Here is a 17,256-nt window from a genome sequence, read left to right as displayed (position 1 = left end):
AACAAAAGCTCTTTTTCTAATCCTTTCACTAAAATAAGCCAAAAGAGGTGTTACCTCCAAAATAGTAATGTGTACTAATAGATAACATTTATTGAGCACTTACTATAGATACTTAGTATCATTTGCAAAACTTATGATCAGAGTTCATGCTCCCAATAATGCATTAAGATTTTTAAGGTTATTAACGTTGTTTTACAGATGGGAAAACTGAGGTAGGTTATGTAACTTGCCCCAGGTGTCCTGGATTTAGGTCCTGGTGGTGTGTAATTTTATGCCTTACTTTATATAGTTTGATAGAACGAGTATCAGCAAACCATGACCCATGGGCTAAGTCCAGCCTATTACTGGTTTTTGCAGGCCCAAACACTAAGAATGGTTTTTAGATTTTTAAATTTTCAGTGCTCATAAAAGTTTTATTGGAACAGAGTCATGCTCATTCATTTACATGATATAACTGCTTTCGCACTTTAAGAGCAGTTGAACAGAGACCATACAACCCACAGAGCTAACAGTATTTATTATCTGGACTTCACAGAAAAAACTGCCAATCTCTGGCCTATATTATACGTTATACCATTTGATCTTGGTCCAAATGCAGAAATTACATTACACACACACTTTTTTTTCTTTAATCAAAGTTATGACATTCTCTGGGAATTAAAAGTTGCAGATAATTCATTGAAAAAAAGTATGTTGCCAACTGTAGTTTTTCATATTAGCAAAGGAGTAGTGGATTTTTTAGGTGGCATTTTGACAGGGTGAATTTTACAAGGCATTTTACACTTAATGTAATGTTTCATTGTTCATTGTTTTTTAAAATTTTTTATTGTTATGTTAATCACCATACATTACATCATTAGTTTTTGATGTAGTGTTCCATGATTCATTGTTTGTGCATAACACCCAGTGCTCCATGCAGAACGTGCCCTCCTTAATACCCATCACAGACTAACCCATTCTCCCAATCGCCTCCCCTCAAGAACGAGTCCATCGTCTCTCATGGTTCATCTCCCCCTCCGATTTACCCCCCTTCATTTTTTCCCCTCCTGCTATCTTCTTCTTTTTTTTTTCTTAACATATATTGCATTATTTGTTTCAGAGGTACAGTTCATTGTTTTTTATTGAACAAGGATATACTGTGAAGTATAGAAACGCTGACCTATTTGAACATGACTTATTCAAGTTTGTAAGTAAATAAGAATCTTATTTTGAAAGGCGTGTAGGCAAATAAACAAACCCATGAGTAAAAGTCCAAGGCTTTGTCTAACATGCTATGATTCTGACATTTTCTTTTTCTTCCTTTTCTTTCTTTCTTCCTTTCTTCCTTTGTTTTGGATTCACCAGTTGTTTGTATCTTCATTACAAAGTTCTGGACACTGGCCTCACATTAGCCTATGATGTAACTTGGTCTTTAGTGAGTAAAGTTAATAGACCTTTGTAGACTTGACAGCCATAGGGCTGTCCAAAGACCCAAGCATGCATCTAATTTTGATGGCTGGTTTTCCCAACAAGTAAATTACTTTACACTGTTGTCTGTAACGTTTATGTAGTTTTGTGTATTGAGAACCAGCTAGAACGCATTATAGTAGTCCAGCTGGATATGACAAATGTGTACATCACTGTGGCAGAATCTTAATTTGGAAGACAGTATGCAGCCTTCAAGCCAGCTGGAGATGGAAGATGGCATTTCCAGCCACAGTAGCTGTTAGGAAGTCCAGAAGCAACAGAGTCCAGTAACACCACAAAGCTGTTTATGTTTGGTGGGTATGATGTCCCGATTGCCAACGAAACAGCACTTCTCCTTATTTACTCTAAATACTTCTGCCTATCAGCATCACTTTTGTCTTGCCTGGATTGAATTTCCGCCAGCTAGAATTTATCCAAGTTCTTGATTCTGGCAAGCTTGGAGGCAGCTAGCAGTAATGCAAGGGATTTGACACAAAGAAGATGTAGAGTAAAGGGGCATTTATGTACTGGGTAGCAGTTAAAGCCAAAGCAACCGAAACTCTCCCTCAAATTCATATTTCAAAAGAGCCTCTGAAAGATGGAGGAGCTATGCATTTGAAGCTTTCTGAGGAGGAATAGTGTCTCTGTGAGATTCTGGAATCATGTCTACACGTCATTTTACATGTGTCATCAGACAATGGAAAAATAAGCTATTGGAAAGAAGCACTAGGTATAGAAGAATCTATATTGATATGGGGGTCATTGATGAATATTTATCTCAAAGTAGCAAATCGTACTGGGGGAAAACATGAGAATTTGGAATGGGAAAACCTGGATTTGAGATCTGTGTTTGTTTCTTACTCTATGCGTTACTTTGGGTCAAGTTATTTAAGTTCCTTGATCCTAAATTTACCCATGAAAATGGACATAATGTCTCCTCTCACTCATGGTACTTTAGTGAATACAAATGAGAAATCATGTTTATGAAAAAGCTTTCTAATGAATAATAATAGTAAAGAGCTGTTTTGATATGATGATGATGATGAATTTTATCATCACTCATTTGGTTACCTTTCCTTGTGAATTTAAAGTTTCAGAAATTTAGGTTAATCAACCACATTGAAACTGAGATCTTCTTAAAGCCCCTGGATTAAACTGTGATTCCAAGGAAAAACTATGTCTTTCATCTTTAGAAACCTAGCCAGGACTAGGTATAGAACTGGTACTTAAAAAGTATTAACTGCCTGATTGAATTTACTTCCAAAAGTTGTCTGGGATAAAGGATAAGAATGCATGATGTCATGGATTGCCCTTCCAGGCATTTGGAAATGGATGGATGATGGACATAAGATCTCCAAATCTGCTTTTTTGACAGCCTAAAGTAATATTTGAATAAGAAGTTAGGGCTTCAAAGATTTTTTTATTTTAATTATTTTCCTGTTTTCTTTTTTTTAAAAGATTTTATTTATTTATTTTGACAGAGAGAGAGACAGCGAGAGAGGGAACACAAGCAGGGGGAGTGGGAGAGGGAGAAGCAGGCTTCCCGCCGAGCAGGGAGCCCGATGCGGGGCTCGATCCCGGGACCCTGGGATCATGACCTGAAGGCAGACACTTAACGACTGAGCCACCCAGGTGCCCCTTTCCTGTTTTCTAGTAGACATTTTCTACTTGGTCTGTCATTTTAGTTTATTATTCTTATGTCCATCCCTGGAACCCCTGCCCTTCATACATCAGAGCCTCCAGAAATTATCCTAGATTTAGTTTTGTGTCCAGTAAGTACCCAAAAAAACGTCTTTAATGGATTGACTATTCATTCATTTGGTTTAAATTTATGGAGTGACATCTTGTGGCAGACATCATGCCAGTGGTGAAAAGACTGGATAATAATGCCAATACTGTCTGTGCTTTCATGGAGCTTATGTTGTAGTGTCGATTCATTCTTCTAATAAATAGTTAATGTCTAGTGTATGCAAGGCACTATTATAAATCCTGAAGAGTGAACGATAAATAGAAGAATCATGTTATAGATCATTATAATATAATGATCCCTAATAGAAAGGGGCTGCCCCTGGACTGACCTGCTTATATTTTAGGACGCTTAGTGACCTCTTGGCGCATCCATTGACTTAAGACAGCCATGAACTCTGGAAAAGAGATGACCATATAAACATTTCCATAGTTACTTAATATCAGTCTGAACAGCTGAAGAGAGGTTCTTGTTTCAGTCCTGGCCACTTCAAAGCATTAAACATCCAGAGTCCAAGAAGACCCCATATACCTTTCATTTACATAGGAGAACCAGAGATAGTTTGTTCGGTCCAGCTAGAAACCAAGTCCAGTTGTCCTTACATGAAGCTGAGAAGCTGAGTCAGTCTCCCCCAGCTCATTGTATTGTCAGGTAAGTTAGTAGGTATAAGAATTTTATTAGCAAGAAAAAGTACTAGTAAGAAATCAGTTATGTCAGTGTGTTGATACATATTCATTTAGAAACACATTAACTTTTTATGGGGAACTAGTTTTTTTTCCTCTCTCTCTAAAAAATTTATTTTTTTAATTTAAAGTCAATTAATTAACATATATTATTGGTTTCAAAGGTAGAGGTCAGCAATTCATCAGTCTTATGTAACACCCAGTGCTCATTACATCATGTGCCCTCCCTAATGCCCATCACCCAGTTACCCCATCCCCTCACCCCCTCTCCTCCAGCAACCCTCAGTTTATTTCCTATGATTAAGAGTCTCTTATGGTTTGTCCCCCTCTCCGATTTCATCTTGTTTTATTTTTTCTTCTCTTCCTATGAGGAACTAGTTTTTAAAAATTCTTTCTTTTTAACAGGAGTTTCGCTTCCTGAGTTAACTGGGATGAGAGCTGAGCTCTGCTGTGTTAAAAAAAAAAAATCACCATTATATTTAAATAGTTATCTAAGGTTTTTATGAAGGAATGAAAACATTTTTATCAAGCAATTTTGTTGGCAAACCAGTGCTTAATGGAAATATCATTGCTTTCTCTACTGATTTCTGTTGGAAAGAAAAACATAGATCAAAGAATTTAGAATGTGAAAGCATGTAATTGTATTACCCACAAATTCATATTTATTTTGTATTCCATAAATTAGTTAACAATGTCTCATAACTATTTTAAACTGCATATTTAGAGAAAATATTCAGTGAGGGAGGAACATGAGTGAGAATCATTATATGTCCTGTTGAAATCTCAAGTCTAAATACTCATCTCTCAAGAATTTCCATAATCAAGTTTAATAACGGGATCTAATGTCTCTAGTATGTTTTAGGAGAACAGATTAAGTTAAAAAATGTATATATATATACATATAATATAGCTACATATATATGGCTGTTTCAAAGGTACTTTCTAACACTCAAATTCAGAAGACTTATTAAAAATTCAGAATCTTGATGAAGCTGCTAAAATTGCAGTGGTGTTCTATGTAGTTCCACTGTTCAAATAATAAAAATACTCATAGGAAATAATGACATAATGATCTTCAAATGCCTGAACACAGTAAGGACAAAGCAAGCTTGACAAATGTAATTTTACAGTTAAAATCAACTTAACTGATTAAGAGTGGACGGAAGTTTAATGCCTATAATATAATTAGGTTTTTAGTGAGAATATTCATTACAGTGTATCACTTATTCTTTTTAGAGAAATGCTTTCTGATTACTTCTGTCAGATGGATTTAAAGGTGATTAAAGAGTAAGGTAATTAAAAATAGAAATGGTTGAGTTAAAAGAAGGTGCTCAAACCAGTCTTACTAAACATCTTTAGCAACTAGGGTTTAAGTTAGCAGATAATAATAAAGATACTACAAACACCGGAGAAGACAAAAAGTTTCCATTAGGAGATTAATGAAGTTGAACAAAAGGTAAGAAATGAGCAAGAATCTGCTTAGAAAATGCTGTGAGGGAGATAGACTGAAATCACCTAAATTTTATTAAGTCCAGTAGTCATCTTATCCACTTCTTGTCAGAAAATGTGCTTAAAATTGTAGACAATTGGTAGCTATAATTATAGCTCAGGAAGGCAGTATTTGGCCTCTGAAGTCAATTGCCTGGGATGAAATTCTCCCTTTGCCATTTACGAGCTTTGTGGCTTCAGGAAGGTAACTGGAATTCTGTGTGCCTTGGATTTCTGGTCTGCGAAGTGGGTTAATATTAGTTCCTTCTTCAGGGTTTCTGGGTTAATAGGTGCAAAGCCTTTATAATAACATTATTAAGTATTATCTAGTAAGACAAACATACCCACTGGGTAGAAATCATGCTGCATACTTCTGTACTAAGTAGTGTCCACTGGTGCAGTGTTTATAAAGATAGATGCTTTCTTCAGTCATCCACGATAATGACTAACACTAAATTTGTGTCAGACACTGTTCCAAAAATGCAAACAAATACCTGACACTAAAAAGTTATAGGATATATTTATAGGACTAGAAAATGCACAAATTTAATAGGAAACAATTAATCTAGCTAATCAACCCAGATTATACATGTAGGAAGTGGACGAATGTTCAGAAGGGCCTTTGAGAGGAGGTAAGTCAATATTTCTGAACTAAACTGCTGATTGGAATCCTGAGATCCTTAAAAATATTCTGGCTTCCCAACACAGACAAAATAAGTCAGAATCCTTGGGGGTAGATCCCAGACATGAGTGTTTTTAAATCTCCGCAGGTGTGCCTAATGTGCAGGTAGAGTGGAAAAGCCCTGAAATTTCCTTTCAGTTGCCTCATTTTGCACATGCAGAAGTCAAAGCCCAGAGGGATGAAGCCTATCCCAAAGGCACAGCAGGCTGATGATACCCTGTCTTATTTCTTTCTGGTCTAAATGTGGCTTGTATTGGTCTTTTCTCCCAATGTTTGGTGCTGTATTAAGAACTGGGAAATGCACTGTGATAATGATTACACAAATGATCCACATTTAAAATGATTTGTTAGTTTAATCTAAAAGAGAAGTCAAAGGAAGACTAAAAGTTGTAATGAATAGATACAGAAATAATTCCGCCCCATACTTTAAGGAATATATGTAGAAATTAAGTAAATTAGTCTCATAATATTAAATAACACAAACTTAGGAAAATATTATAGTCATTAATACATATTGCAAATACTAAGTAAACAAGAATATAAATCTCTTGATAGTAATTACTTAATAGTAGTGATAGTCAAGAAAGAGGAGTCAGGTAAGAAACAATTGGCTTCCTATTTATAGACTCCATGGTTTGAAAAGAAATAGCAAATCCTAGATATACGGAAAGAAATTGATGCAAATAAACCTAACAGAACTAGAAATGAAAGACGTTTTCTTTTGTCCCCCTTATTCAGAATGGCCAAGGTAGAACCTTTATTCCCTAAGTGTAAGTTTTGAACATCATAGTGGCTTTAAAAAATGGTTCATATTTAAAAGGGGGCTTGGCTCAGAGATTTGTCCCCGCTACAATCCAGAATTACTGTAAGTGACATTGTTCTTTTCTTTGGTGGTTGGACATAAGCCTTTACTAATACTTACTATGCTTAATTGCTCATTTTTTAAAAAGGCTAGTTCCTGTTTAAAATTGTTCAGAAGATGTGTGATCTCTTTAATTCTGCTTTTCTCTTAAAACAGATTTCTGCTGCAGAAAGCTATGGAAATGAATCAGGTGTAAGAGAGCTACTGAAAAGGATTGTGCAGAAAGAAAACTGGTTTTCTGCATTTCTGATTGTTCTGCATCAAACGGAAAACCACGCCCTTATCCAAGAGCTAACAGGCACCCCTTGCTTTGAAAGCAATGCAGGTATATCTAATTCTACTAAAAAAGAGTTTGTACATTTTCCCTAGTGATTGAAAGTTTAATGAAGCCTGTAGACACAATGCCAAACACTAAGATATCGAGAATCAAAATTTCAAAATTGGAAGCAATTTGAGAAATCATCTATTTTTTTTCCCCTTTACAAATGAGGAAACTGTTGCATGGGAAAAGATTAACTTACCAAAGATCATAAAACTCAGCAAACTGGACTATTGGCAGCTTTATTTATTGGCAGCTTTCAGCTATATTGGCAGCTGACCCCTAATCTAATATTCCTTCCACTACTCATCTTACACTGAAGACAAGATGATTATCTAAAATTTTTATCAAAATAATTTATACATTGATTAGATAACCAATAAATAGGAAGAAAATATTTTAGTGGTTATTACACCTGTGCTGCTAGTTTTCTGGCCATCTATATCAATTTTTAAGGAATTTATTAAACATTTGATAAAAGGTCTGTAATTACCAACATATCTCAATATTACTTCCTGTGAGATTTTTGTTGTTGTTGTTCCTTCAATTATAATAATAAAAGTAACATTTTAGAGCCTTTTCACATGTATTATTTGTAAATCTAATATAAACTGCCATCTTATTTTTCTTTTCAGGGTGTGTATCTTGTGGTTTCCAAAATCTCATATGTAAGACAAATTGAAAGTTAATTGGTAATAACATGATTTAAATACATTACAGTCACTTCAAGCTTACTCCACTTCTATTCATCCAGCCATCCCATCATTCATTCAACAAACAACGTGTGATGAGTGCCACACACACTGTTGCAAATGCTGCAAATATGGACTAAATGAGACACACAAAGTCCCTATTGCCACATACCACTTTCTAATGGAAGAAGATACCCAGTAAACACTTTTCTAAGTTGCTTTTGCAAAATAAAAAGTTACTAAGTTATTAAAATACATAGCACATTATTTTTTATTCTGTTATTTATGAAATAGGTTAATTTTGCCCAGTAGTTAGAAATACACACACACACACACACATATCTGTGTATATATATGCATATACAGAAACAGACAGACACACACACACACACACACACACACACACACACACACACACACACACACACATCCCATGACGAGTTCCCTTTCAGGACCTCATGGAACCATTTCCATCCATGACAAACATTCAAGGGCTCAAATTTCAAAGAGAAAATGGCTGCAGTCTAGATTTTGTTGTTGTTGTTGTTGTTCCCTGGGAAATTTTGGTTTCAGTGTAATAAGAAATCTTAGAAAGGTGACCTTTCAGGTCACAAGACCTTGTCATATCCATCCCTCAAATTCGAGGGTACCTATCCATTTTATAGTTGTGTACAGTGGCACACTTGTTTAGGATGGAGTCTAGAAGATCTGCTCCAAAGTGTCTTCTAGATTCTCCTGACATATACAACATGTATGGCCATATTTCCTTCTACTATATGTATATATATTTGAAGGATTTTTATTCATTTGTTTGAGAGAGAAAGAGAGAGCAATTGGGGGTGAGGAGCATGGGGAAGAAGAGGGAAAGCAGACTCCGTGCTGAGCACAGAGCCCCATGCAGCTGGATCCCAGGACCCGGAGATCATGATCATGACCTGAGTGGAAACCAAGAGTTGCTCAACCCACTGAGCCACCCAGGCACCCCTCTTTCTAAAATATTTTTAAATTCTTCTTCACCAGATGCTTTGCTAGAAGTTTTGTTTGTTTGTTTGTTTGTTTGTTTGTTTGTTTGTTTTAGCAGGCTCCATACCCAGCAAGGAGTCCAATGCAGGGCTCCGACTCAGCACCCTGAGATCAAGACCTGAGCCAAGGTCAAGAGTCGGACACTTAGCCGACTGAGCCACGCAGTTGCCTCTAGAAGTTTAATGTAATTCTAAAAATTGTAATTCTTTGAGCAAGAGCAATGTAGGTAGTGTAAGCATAGTAAATCCCAGGTAATACCTACATTGTAACACACTCATCACATACATCTAGTACTTTCATGCTTTCCTCTTCACTTTCTTTACTGTATGCCATAAATTTATTAGGTCTTTATGTTTTTGAATGGCTTAGGGACTAGTTTATCCACATTTTCCCTAGCCCACACACATAGCCTGGCTGGCCAAGGCCAGGCACTTTATAAAAGGGGGAAAGGCCTTGTGGAAAGAAAAACAGGGGCACCAATTGTCCAAACCCCTCTCTTGTCCCGTAGCAGGGTCCTCTCATGGTTGGGGCTTCTCCCTCATTCTACCAAAGGGAGTGATCATGGGCATTGACTCAGATACGAGGGCTTCTCTGATGGCAAGGAGCAGAGTGGAAAGGGATCTCTGAGCTTCCTTTGAGGATTGGAAGAAAAACTCCAATCCCTGGCTGGGGCAACATCTGTAGACTCCCCACCACCCCTACCTGCAGGCAGGTTGCTCCTGACCCACTCATTCCAAAAAGCAGGGCTTATTTTTTCATTTCTTCAGAAAATCTAACCAGAGGGATTGGGATTTAAATTTTGTTGGCTGAACTATACCTCTTTTTATGAGAATCTAAGAATTTTTCTGGTGGGTTTTAATGACCAGAATAAAGTTAGCTATGATTATTCTTGTGATTAGGAGTTACTATGGACTAAGTTGTGTTTACCCAAAATTCATATGTTGAAGCCCTAATATCTACTGTGACCGTTTCTGGGGGATAGGGCCTCCAAGGAGATAATTAAGGTGAAATGAGGTCGGAAGGGTGAGCCCTAATCTGATAGGACTGTGGCTTTATAAGAAGAGGAAGAGGTCTCTGTCTCTCTCTTCACCATGTGAGGACACAATGAGAAGGTGGCCTTCTGTACCCTCGAAGAGAGCTCTTACCAGACACCAATCCTGCTGGCACATTGATCGGGAACTTCCGATCTCCAGCACTATGAGAAAATCAAATTCTCTTGCTTGAGTTATTCCATCTATGGTATTTTGTTACTGTGGCCTGAGCTGACTGATAGAGGAGCCTAGGCTCTGGATCCTGATGCTTATTGAATCCTGGCTCTTTTACTTCCCTGGATGTGTAGCTTTGAGCAGGCACTTGCCCTCTCTGTGCCTCAGTTTACTCCTCTGTGAACTGGGGAAAATAATATTACCTATTACCTAGGGCTCTTTGGAGAATTAAGTGATTCAACATTTCCATAGCACTTATATGGTAAGCGCAAAATCATGGACCATTCTGATTACAAACCCCAAACATACTTAATGTGTACCTGCAAACGTTGTCAAGTCATTTTGCCCAATAACAGAGTCCAAAGTCACAATTTTCTTTGGGAAATTCTCCATATGCAGGACATACTTTTCCTTTATTCTTTAGGATGGGTTAATCCACAATGATACTTTAAGAAACTTTATTTAGGGAATCAGTCTTCTCTGATAGATGAAAGCTTCAGGAGGACAGAAACTCTTATTTTTCTTTGTAACCCACATAGTCCCTTAAGAAAACATTCAATACTTGGTTGAAGGAAGAAAGGCTGATGGGAGAAATGGACGGAAGGGGAAGGGAAGGATGCAGAATATTTTATGGAATTCCTAAAAAATCTCCAGATATTCAAAATACATGAATTTAGGCTGACATTAAAGCATATGTACATCTCATGTAGAACGCACAGCGAGGGAACAAAATGGCAAGAGCGCAAGCTAAAGAAAAACCACCACCAAATTTGCATTTTCATAATTCAGCCTTAAATATAACTTTGTGTCACTAAATTAGTGCCTTACTTCCTACCAGTAATGGTCAGATAGGAAATCATCAGACTAAAGTGATTACCATGATACTTAGATAACGTCTTTTTAGATAAAATGTAATCATTACAAAAGAATTACTCACTGTGTCCATATTAAAAAATAGAAATACTGTATCATAACAAAAACTATGTTCCTAGCATTTCAAAATGTGAAAGTACAAAAGTATATTGAGGCAGATTTCTACTGGGAACTTCCATTTGGTTTTCAAAATAATAATACTATCTATTGATATTGTGTAAAAACTTGCATGAACGATTTACATTCTGTTTAGGATTTCAAAATACTTCAATATATTCCGGTAAATGTCCATTAGGAACTCCTGTTTCATTTTCAGAATAGCAACTGCAGTGATTCAGACTCTACACAAGTTTGCACTGCACTACTGCTTACCTTCTAATGCTTTATTCACAGAGACTGAGAACTTATCCCAAGAAGGTGGCCCTGACATTCAAGAGGCAGTTCTTTTAGCCACAGGTCAGCCAAGTCCAGAGAGAGAGGGCTGGGACAAGGAGAGTGATTCGCTGGAATCGTCTTTGGTAGATTCTTCTGCTGTTTCAGGTATTTGGAACCTGCACATAGTTTCCATATTTTGCTAATTGCCACTTCCCGAAAAATCAGTTGGTGCATTGGTGACGTCGGGATCTGTGAAACACAGGGAGAAAATTTGGGCCTTGGGGTTTTGTGAGCATTCTTATTAAAATTCATATTTCTAGAAACGTTTAAATTAAAAGAATTCTTTGTGGCTAAAAATGTTTTTCAAAACTAATGCAATACTAATATGTTATGAATAGGAACACATTTGGTTCTAATTTTACTTTATAAGAAGATACCCATGGTCTTTGTGATGTGATAAGTATTATAAGCATACCTTATATTTCATAGTTTTCAAAGTACCTTCAAATATATGAATTAGTTTGATTCATCCCAAGCTCCGAGGATTAAAAAGGCCATTCGTTATCTTTTCTTTATTTTATAGACTGGCATGTCTCAGGGAGGTTCAGCTGGGTTGTAGAGACCAGAAGCAAGTCTGTAGCAAAGAGGATGACAGGTGTTAAACTGGGGTTGGCTTGATTTGCAGTAACTAAGTGGTGAGCAAACTATTTACCACCATGACCACCTTTTTTGATACAAAACATTCCTGGAAGGATCAAACTAATTTAATCACATTCCCCTCCCTAATTTACTGGATAGGAAAATCCTCTCTTCTTCTCTCCCCACCAAAGGGCCACATTCTATTTTCGCAAGAAATAGTCATTTAAAAGAAACAATTTTTTAAAAATCTGTGCTGTGCTGGTAAATGTTTAAGAAGTAACTCTACAGGGGAAAGAAAGGAGGTACTGAGCTGTAGCATTTGCCAACCTTCAGGATGCAAATGCTCCCACTGAAGCTGATGTCAAACCTCCAACCTGATGTCCCTGAGTTGGAAAGAGAGAAGCACTAGGTCACCATTGTGTTAGCATTTCTGCTATGCAGATACAGTGGGCATTAACAGCCTCAATGACAGAGATAATAGCAAAATCCAGAAACACGATTAGGAAGTGATGAGTTTGAGTATTCATTACCTATGCTTTCATATAATTTATCTAACTATAGATCAATATGATTTAATTTTTAAAATGGATGTGTTTAACCTGCTCACAAATTCCTGAAAATCTAACAATTGGCTTTTGTGAGCCGATAGAAGCTGACTCCATCACACCACTGCAAAGTTTACTACTTTCTTCTCTCCCCTTTTTTTTTTAAAGTCATCTCTACCTCCAATGTGGGCCTCAAACTCACAACCCTGAGATCAAGAGTCACATGCTCCACTGACTGAGCCAGCCAGGCGCTTCCAAAGTTTACCATTTTCTACTCAGAAAAGTAGTGTAGCTGCATTGAAGGAAATTTGGAAAATGTGAAAACATACAAAGAAAAAGTCACCCATCCTCCCACAATGTAGATGTATTACTCTTAACATTTGGGTATCTATCCTTCTGCTCTTTTTACATAAGTGGATGTTTATACACAATGGCATATCTCCTGTGTTTGTTAGATAGTCTTCTATAGCATGATTTTTAATGACTTAATAATAGTTCCATCCATTGGATGCTTTATAATTAATAAATCAATCGTTAAATATTTAGGATGTTTAAAAATTTCTACATTGTGAAGAACTCTCTTCATATCTATGTTTCAGTTTAATTCTCAAAAACATATTACATAATTGGAACTTCTGGATCCAATGATGTTTACAATCTTAAGACATTTGATACTTAATGTCAAATTTCACTCCAGAAACTTGTACCAATTTAGGTGTCCTTTAGTAGTATAAGAGAGTGCCTATTGCCCTAAAGTCTCTTCCACAAGAACAGGTATTTCTACAAAATATCATTATTTTCAAGCCTTGCCAGTTTGGTATTTTGCTATTTGAATTTTATTTTTTTGATTTCTGGTGGAAAACCCTTTTATAAGTTTATTCTGTTTGTTGTTGTTACTAATTCCCTATCTATTTTTCTATTAGGGTGTTTATATTCTTCCTGCTGATTTATGTGAAGTATCTAAATATATAGGATAGCAATCCTTTGTTATAAATAGTCCCAATATGTTTTATAGTTTGCCAGTTATTCAGGCTTGTGCCTCATTTTTTGTTTGTTTGTTTGTTTGTTTTATGCAGTGCTTCTGCTGCTTTACTGTGTATATGAATCATCGAGAGGAGTGGGTCTTACTGAAATGCATTCTGATTCAGTAGGTCCTGTGTAGAGGCTGAGATTCTGCCTTTCTCACGGGCTCCCAGGTGATGCTGTATTGCTGGTCCTGGACCACACTTTAAGGAGTGAGGTTTAATATATAGAATAGCAAAAACTTGAATTCCAGAGGATTTTTTTTCATTTGAGCAGCTACGCTTTCTTTCAGAAATCATGATCTCATAGGAATGCCAAAATCACTATCTGAATGTGGATTTGTCACATTTTAATAAATTTCCTTGGTAGGACACCTGACATCTCTGTGGGGTTACTGGCTGTTTTCTAAATCCACACTAGAAAGAACTGAAGACAGGACTGAGGCTGGAAGATGATCCTATATCTTGAATGAGGGTTTTTCATCAAATGTTGCCAGCAATGCATCTCATCAGCCTATAGCTTATGTCTCTATGGAGGATTCTGAGTCTTAAAGTGAACAAAATTAAAGGCAAAACTTTAAAAATGTTCTTTCTATGAGTTAATGTAAAACTTAAAGTTGCATGTTGTGAAAAAAAAATCTAGATCTTAATAATGGCTTAGAGGACAGAAAGGGTTTTTTTCCCCCTTGTGTTCCCTCTCTCCCATTTGCCCTCTGTTCCTTTCAATTCTTTCATTTAACAAATATTTGTTTAACTACTACATGCCAGACATGTACTGTTCAGTGTTCAGTACTGCCAAGACAGTGGGGGAACATACGGAGGTGGCTTCTTGCTCCCGTGGAGCTTTCAACTGATGGGCATGTCAGTCAACCAGTAGTCACTGCATAGTCACCGTAAGTGCTGGTAACATTCATACAGTAAATGCAAGGACAGCCAATTAAAATATATATACTAGTCTGAGAACATTTGGAAGTATAGTACACTGTACAGTGATAAGGACCCCACCCAATTCACAGACTTGAATGACCTTCTGGTCTGTAGGATCCTCATGATGTCTGGACTCATGATTCCCTGTGGACTTGAGAGCCAGACAGACCAATCCATTCTGGCCCTTTTCAGAGCAATAACAAAAGGTAACTTATTTATGAAAATGTAGTTCCTTTGCTTTAGGTCTTAGACACCACTGCTGATAGATGCTATGGGTCATTCCAAGTGTTTGTCTATTTCCTTACTGCTCTCTGGAACTAAGAATTACAGATATAAATAACTTGTAAAGTACCATTAGCCTAAGAAAGTTACTGCTGTCCTTTTGATTGAAGTTTTTATTGCAGAAGTTACCGTAGAAGGATTTTGCCCCCACAGGCATTCTTTCATAGAATTAACAGTCAAAATAAAGGGGCAAGTATCCCATAGTCTCTACTATCATTTGCATAATTTTGTTTTGCATATCTTACCGGTATTGATAATGTATAATCCTTATTTTGAATTCTAATATATAGGGTTAAGATTTCATATACAGCTCAAATATAGTCAATGCAACCAAAGTAGCATTGAAAGAAACTTATTGCTTAAGCTGCACACATTCTATAAATATGAATTTTCATATGCAGAAGGAAAAAAATGTAACTCGAATTATTTCTAATTTTAAATTGACTCCTCTAATTTTTATTTCTGAACCAGTTTCTAAAATATTTTTTTCAGTGCATAATAGTCTTGGTGCATACAAGTGGTAATTATTTATAGTTTCAATGCAAAGATTCCTTATATATTGTTTTTTAGCCCCTTTGACTCCTTAACACACATGGTGGATAAGATACACTACCACTAGTAACAGTCGCCTGCCCTGAAAGCAATTTTAAACCCATTTCTCCTTCACTCTTGGGGTGATATATCAGGATTCCCTAGGAGGCGGCTCTGGAGAGTGCTTTTGTCATGCCTCCAACGGGGGGACTGATATTTGTTCTTCCTTCCTCCTTCCAACTACTTCCCATTAAAAAGTGGTTAATAATGAAGATACACCAATTTTTAAGACTTGCCTTCTTCTAAATTAACACAATAATTTCTGAAGGATGTTTGAATAGTTCTCAGACAGTTAGTAGAATTTTAATGCTGGATGTTATAGTTCTCCTTTCTAAAGTCACTGGTCATCTCTTAGAACAAGAAAATATTGGAAATCTGTGCTGTTTCTCTAGACCACACCTCCCTAGAAAACATCAGAGGGACCAAAAAAGCCACATTCATTTTCTTCTGTTGAAAATAATTTTAGGAAATACGAGGTTATCTGGATCATTTTAACTCTGTATGCTTACAGTAGAATTGATTGTACAGTCATTTTTAATTTAATAATCTATTATTGCTTTCTCAAAAACAAGTAGTTATTTTACACCAACTTTTACATTACACTATTTTAGGAATTAATGCCTTAGAATAAAATGAAAGCAAAGCAAATGAGAATCAAAACAAAATAAAATTTTTATTTGCAGTGAACTTACTTTGATGAAGAGTTTCCCATAAAATCTCCCAGACTTCTTTTATCGTTCTATGTTGGATCTTCCTATTATGAAACGAGAAAGTGCAAGTACCTGAGGTTGGCCAGCAGAGGGCGCTTTTACATTATAAAGAGAATGGAATTCACTGTTCCAGTGTGGAAGATTATAATGTAACTGTAGAGTGTGCCATATGTGAATATACAGTGCGCATGACTGTGAACGCATGTGTATATTTTGATTTATATATTCGTTCACGTGAAGATTTTAAAATTCCACCCCAGCTAATGAGCTTACCAACCTGCTTGTTTTCAGACTTTAATACCTTCTTTTTCATATTCCCCCATATGTTCCACTCCTTAGGTTTATCCGGTGACATTATGCTTTGGAATATATTGTGGATATATTTTGCATAGATCATGTTCTGTAGGAGGGGTTTAAAAATTGACCTTTATAAAACAGCCTCCTTCTCCCTGGCCCAATCTGTTATAGCACTTTTTTTGTTGTTGTTTTGTTTTGCCTTTTTATAGACCAAAGTCCAATCTTAGATTTGGTCTATACTAATTTCTGTAAAAATGCCACAAAATTTATCCTTGCACATGAGGACCAGAATAATGTTTTATAGCACCAGCCTCTAGAAATTTAGAGATTTTTAGAATCTCTAGAAAAAAAATTACCATATAGTACTTGAGACCTTAGTGGAAAAGATAATTGATATAGCAGCATATAAGATTGTGTCAGAATTACCCACACTATTACAAGATTGGTTTGACTTCAGGTAACCATCCTTCACTTCTATATTTTGCTAAATTTAGTTACATTAATTATTGGGAATCAAAAATACTACTGAGTCAATCCAAAAGGCAGATATTAATTTGAGCTGAAAAAGAGAAAGAGAGAGAGAACCGATGAGAGAGAGAGAGATAAGCTGCTGTCCCTGCTGATGTCAGTGTCGGCTAACAGTTAATATAGGTTTGTATTTTATTTGAAACCTCCCTGGAGCTATGTAGGTTAGTTATATGACTTCCAATTGCTTAATAGTTCCTTGAGGGTTATTGTTCATCTCTCGGGTTGGAGGACATAGGTATTTCGACAGAAAGAATCTCCCCGGTGTGCAGCTAAGACGTGCTGGATTTATTTTCATGACATCCTTTTATGGCTACAAACCT

At 36.4% G+C, this 17,256-nt stretch overlaps 1 protein-coding gene across 4 annotated transcripts in view; it reads left to right on the top strand.

Moving 5' to 3' along the window:
• IFIH1 (interferon induced with helicase C domain 1) overlaps positions 1-17,256 on the top strand; it is a 52,863-nt gene that overhangs the window by 959 nt on the left and 34,648 nt on the right. For 3 of the 4 annotated variants that reach the window (XM_027591043.2, XM_027591041.2, XM_027591040.2), the window contains exons 2-3: positions 7,065-7,233; positions 11,414-11,560. In XM_027591043.2, the coding sequence (XP_027446844.2) occupies positions 7,065-7,233; positions 11,414-11,560 (316 nt within the window). The remainder of the gene's footprint in view (positions 1-7,064; positions 7,234-11,413; positions 11,561-17,256) is intronic. The other variant, XM_027591042.2, reaches the window with a different exon arrangement.

The sequence above is a fragment of the Zalophus californianus genome, chromosome 3 (assembly GCF_009762305.2).
Source record: "Zalophus californianus isolate mZalCal1 chromosome 3, mZalCal1.pri.v2, whole genome shotgun sequence".
Lineage (NCBI taxonomy): Eukaryota > Metazoa > Chordata > Mammalia > Carnivora > Otariidae > Zalophus > Zalophus californianus.
The sequence above is the reverse complement of the archived record's forward strand: the minus strand, read 5'-3'. Positions and strand labels throughout refer to the sequence as shown.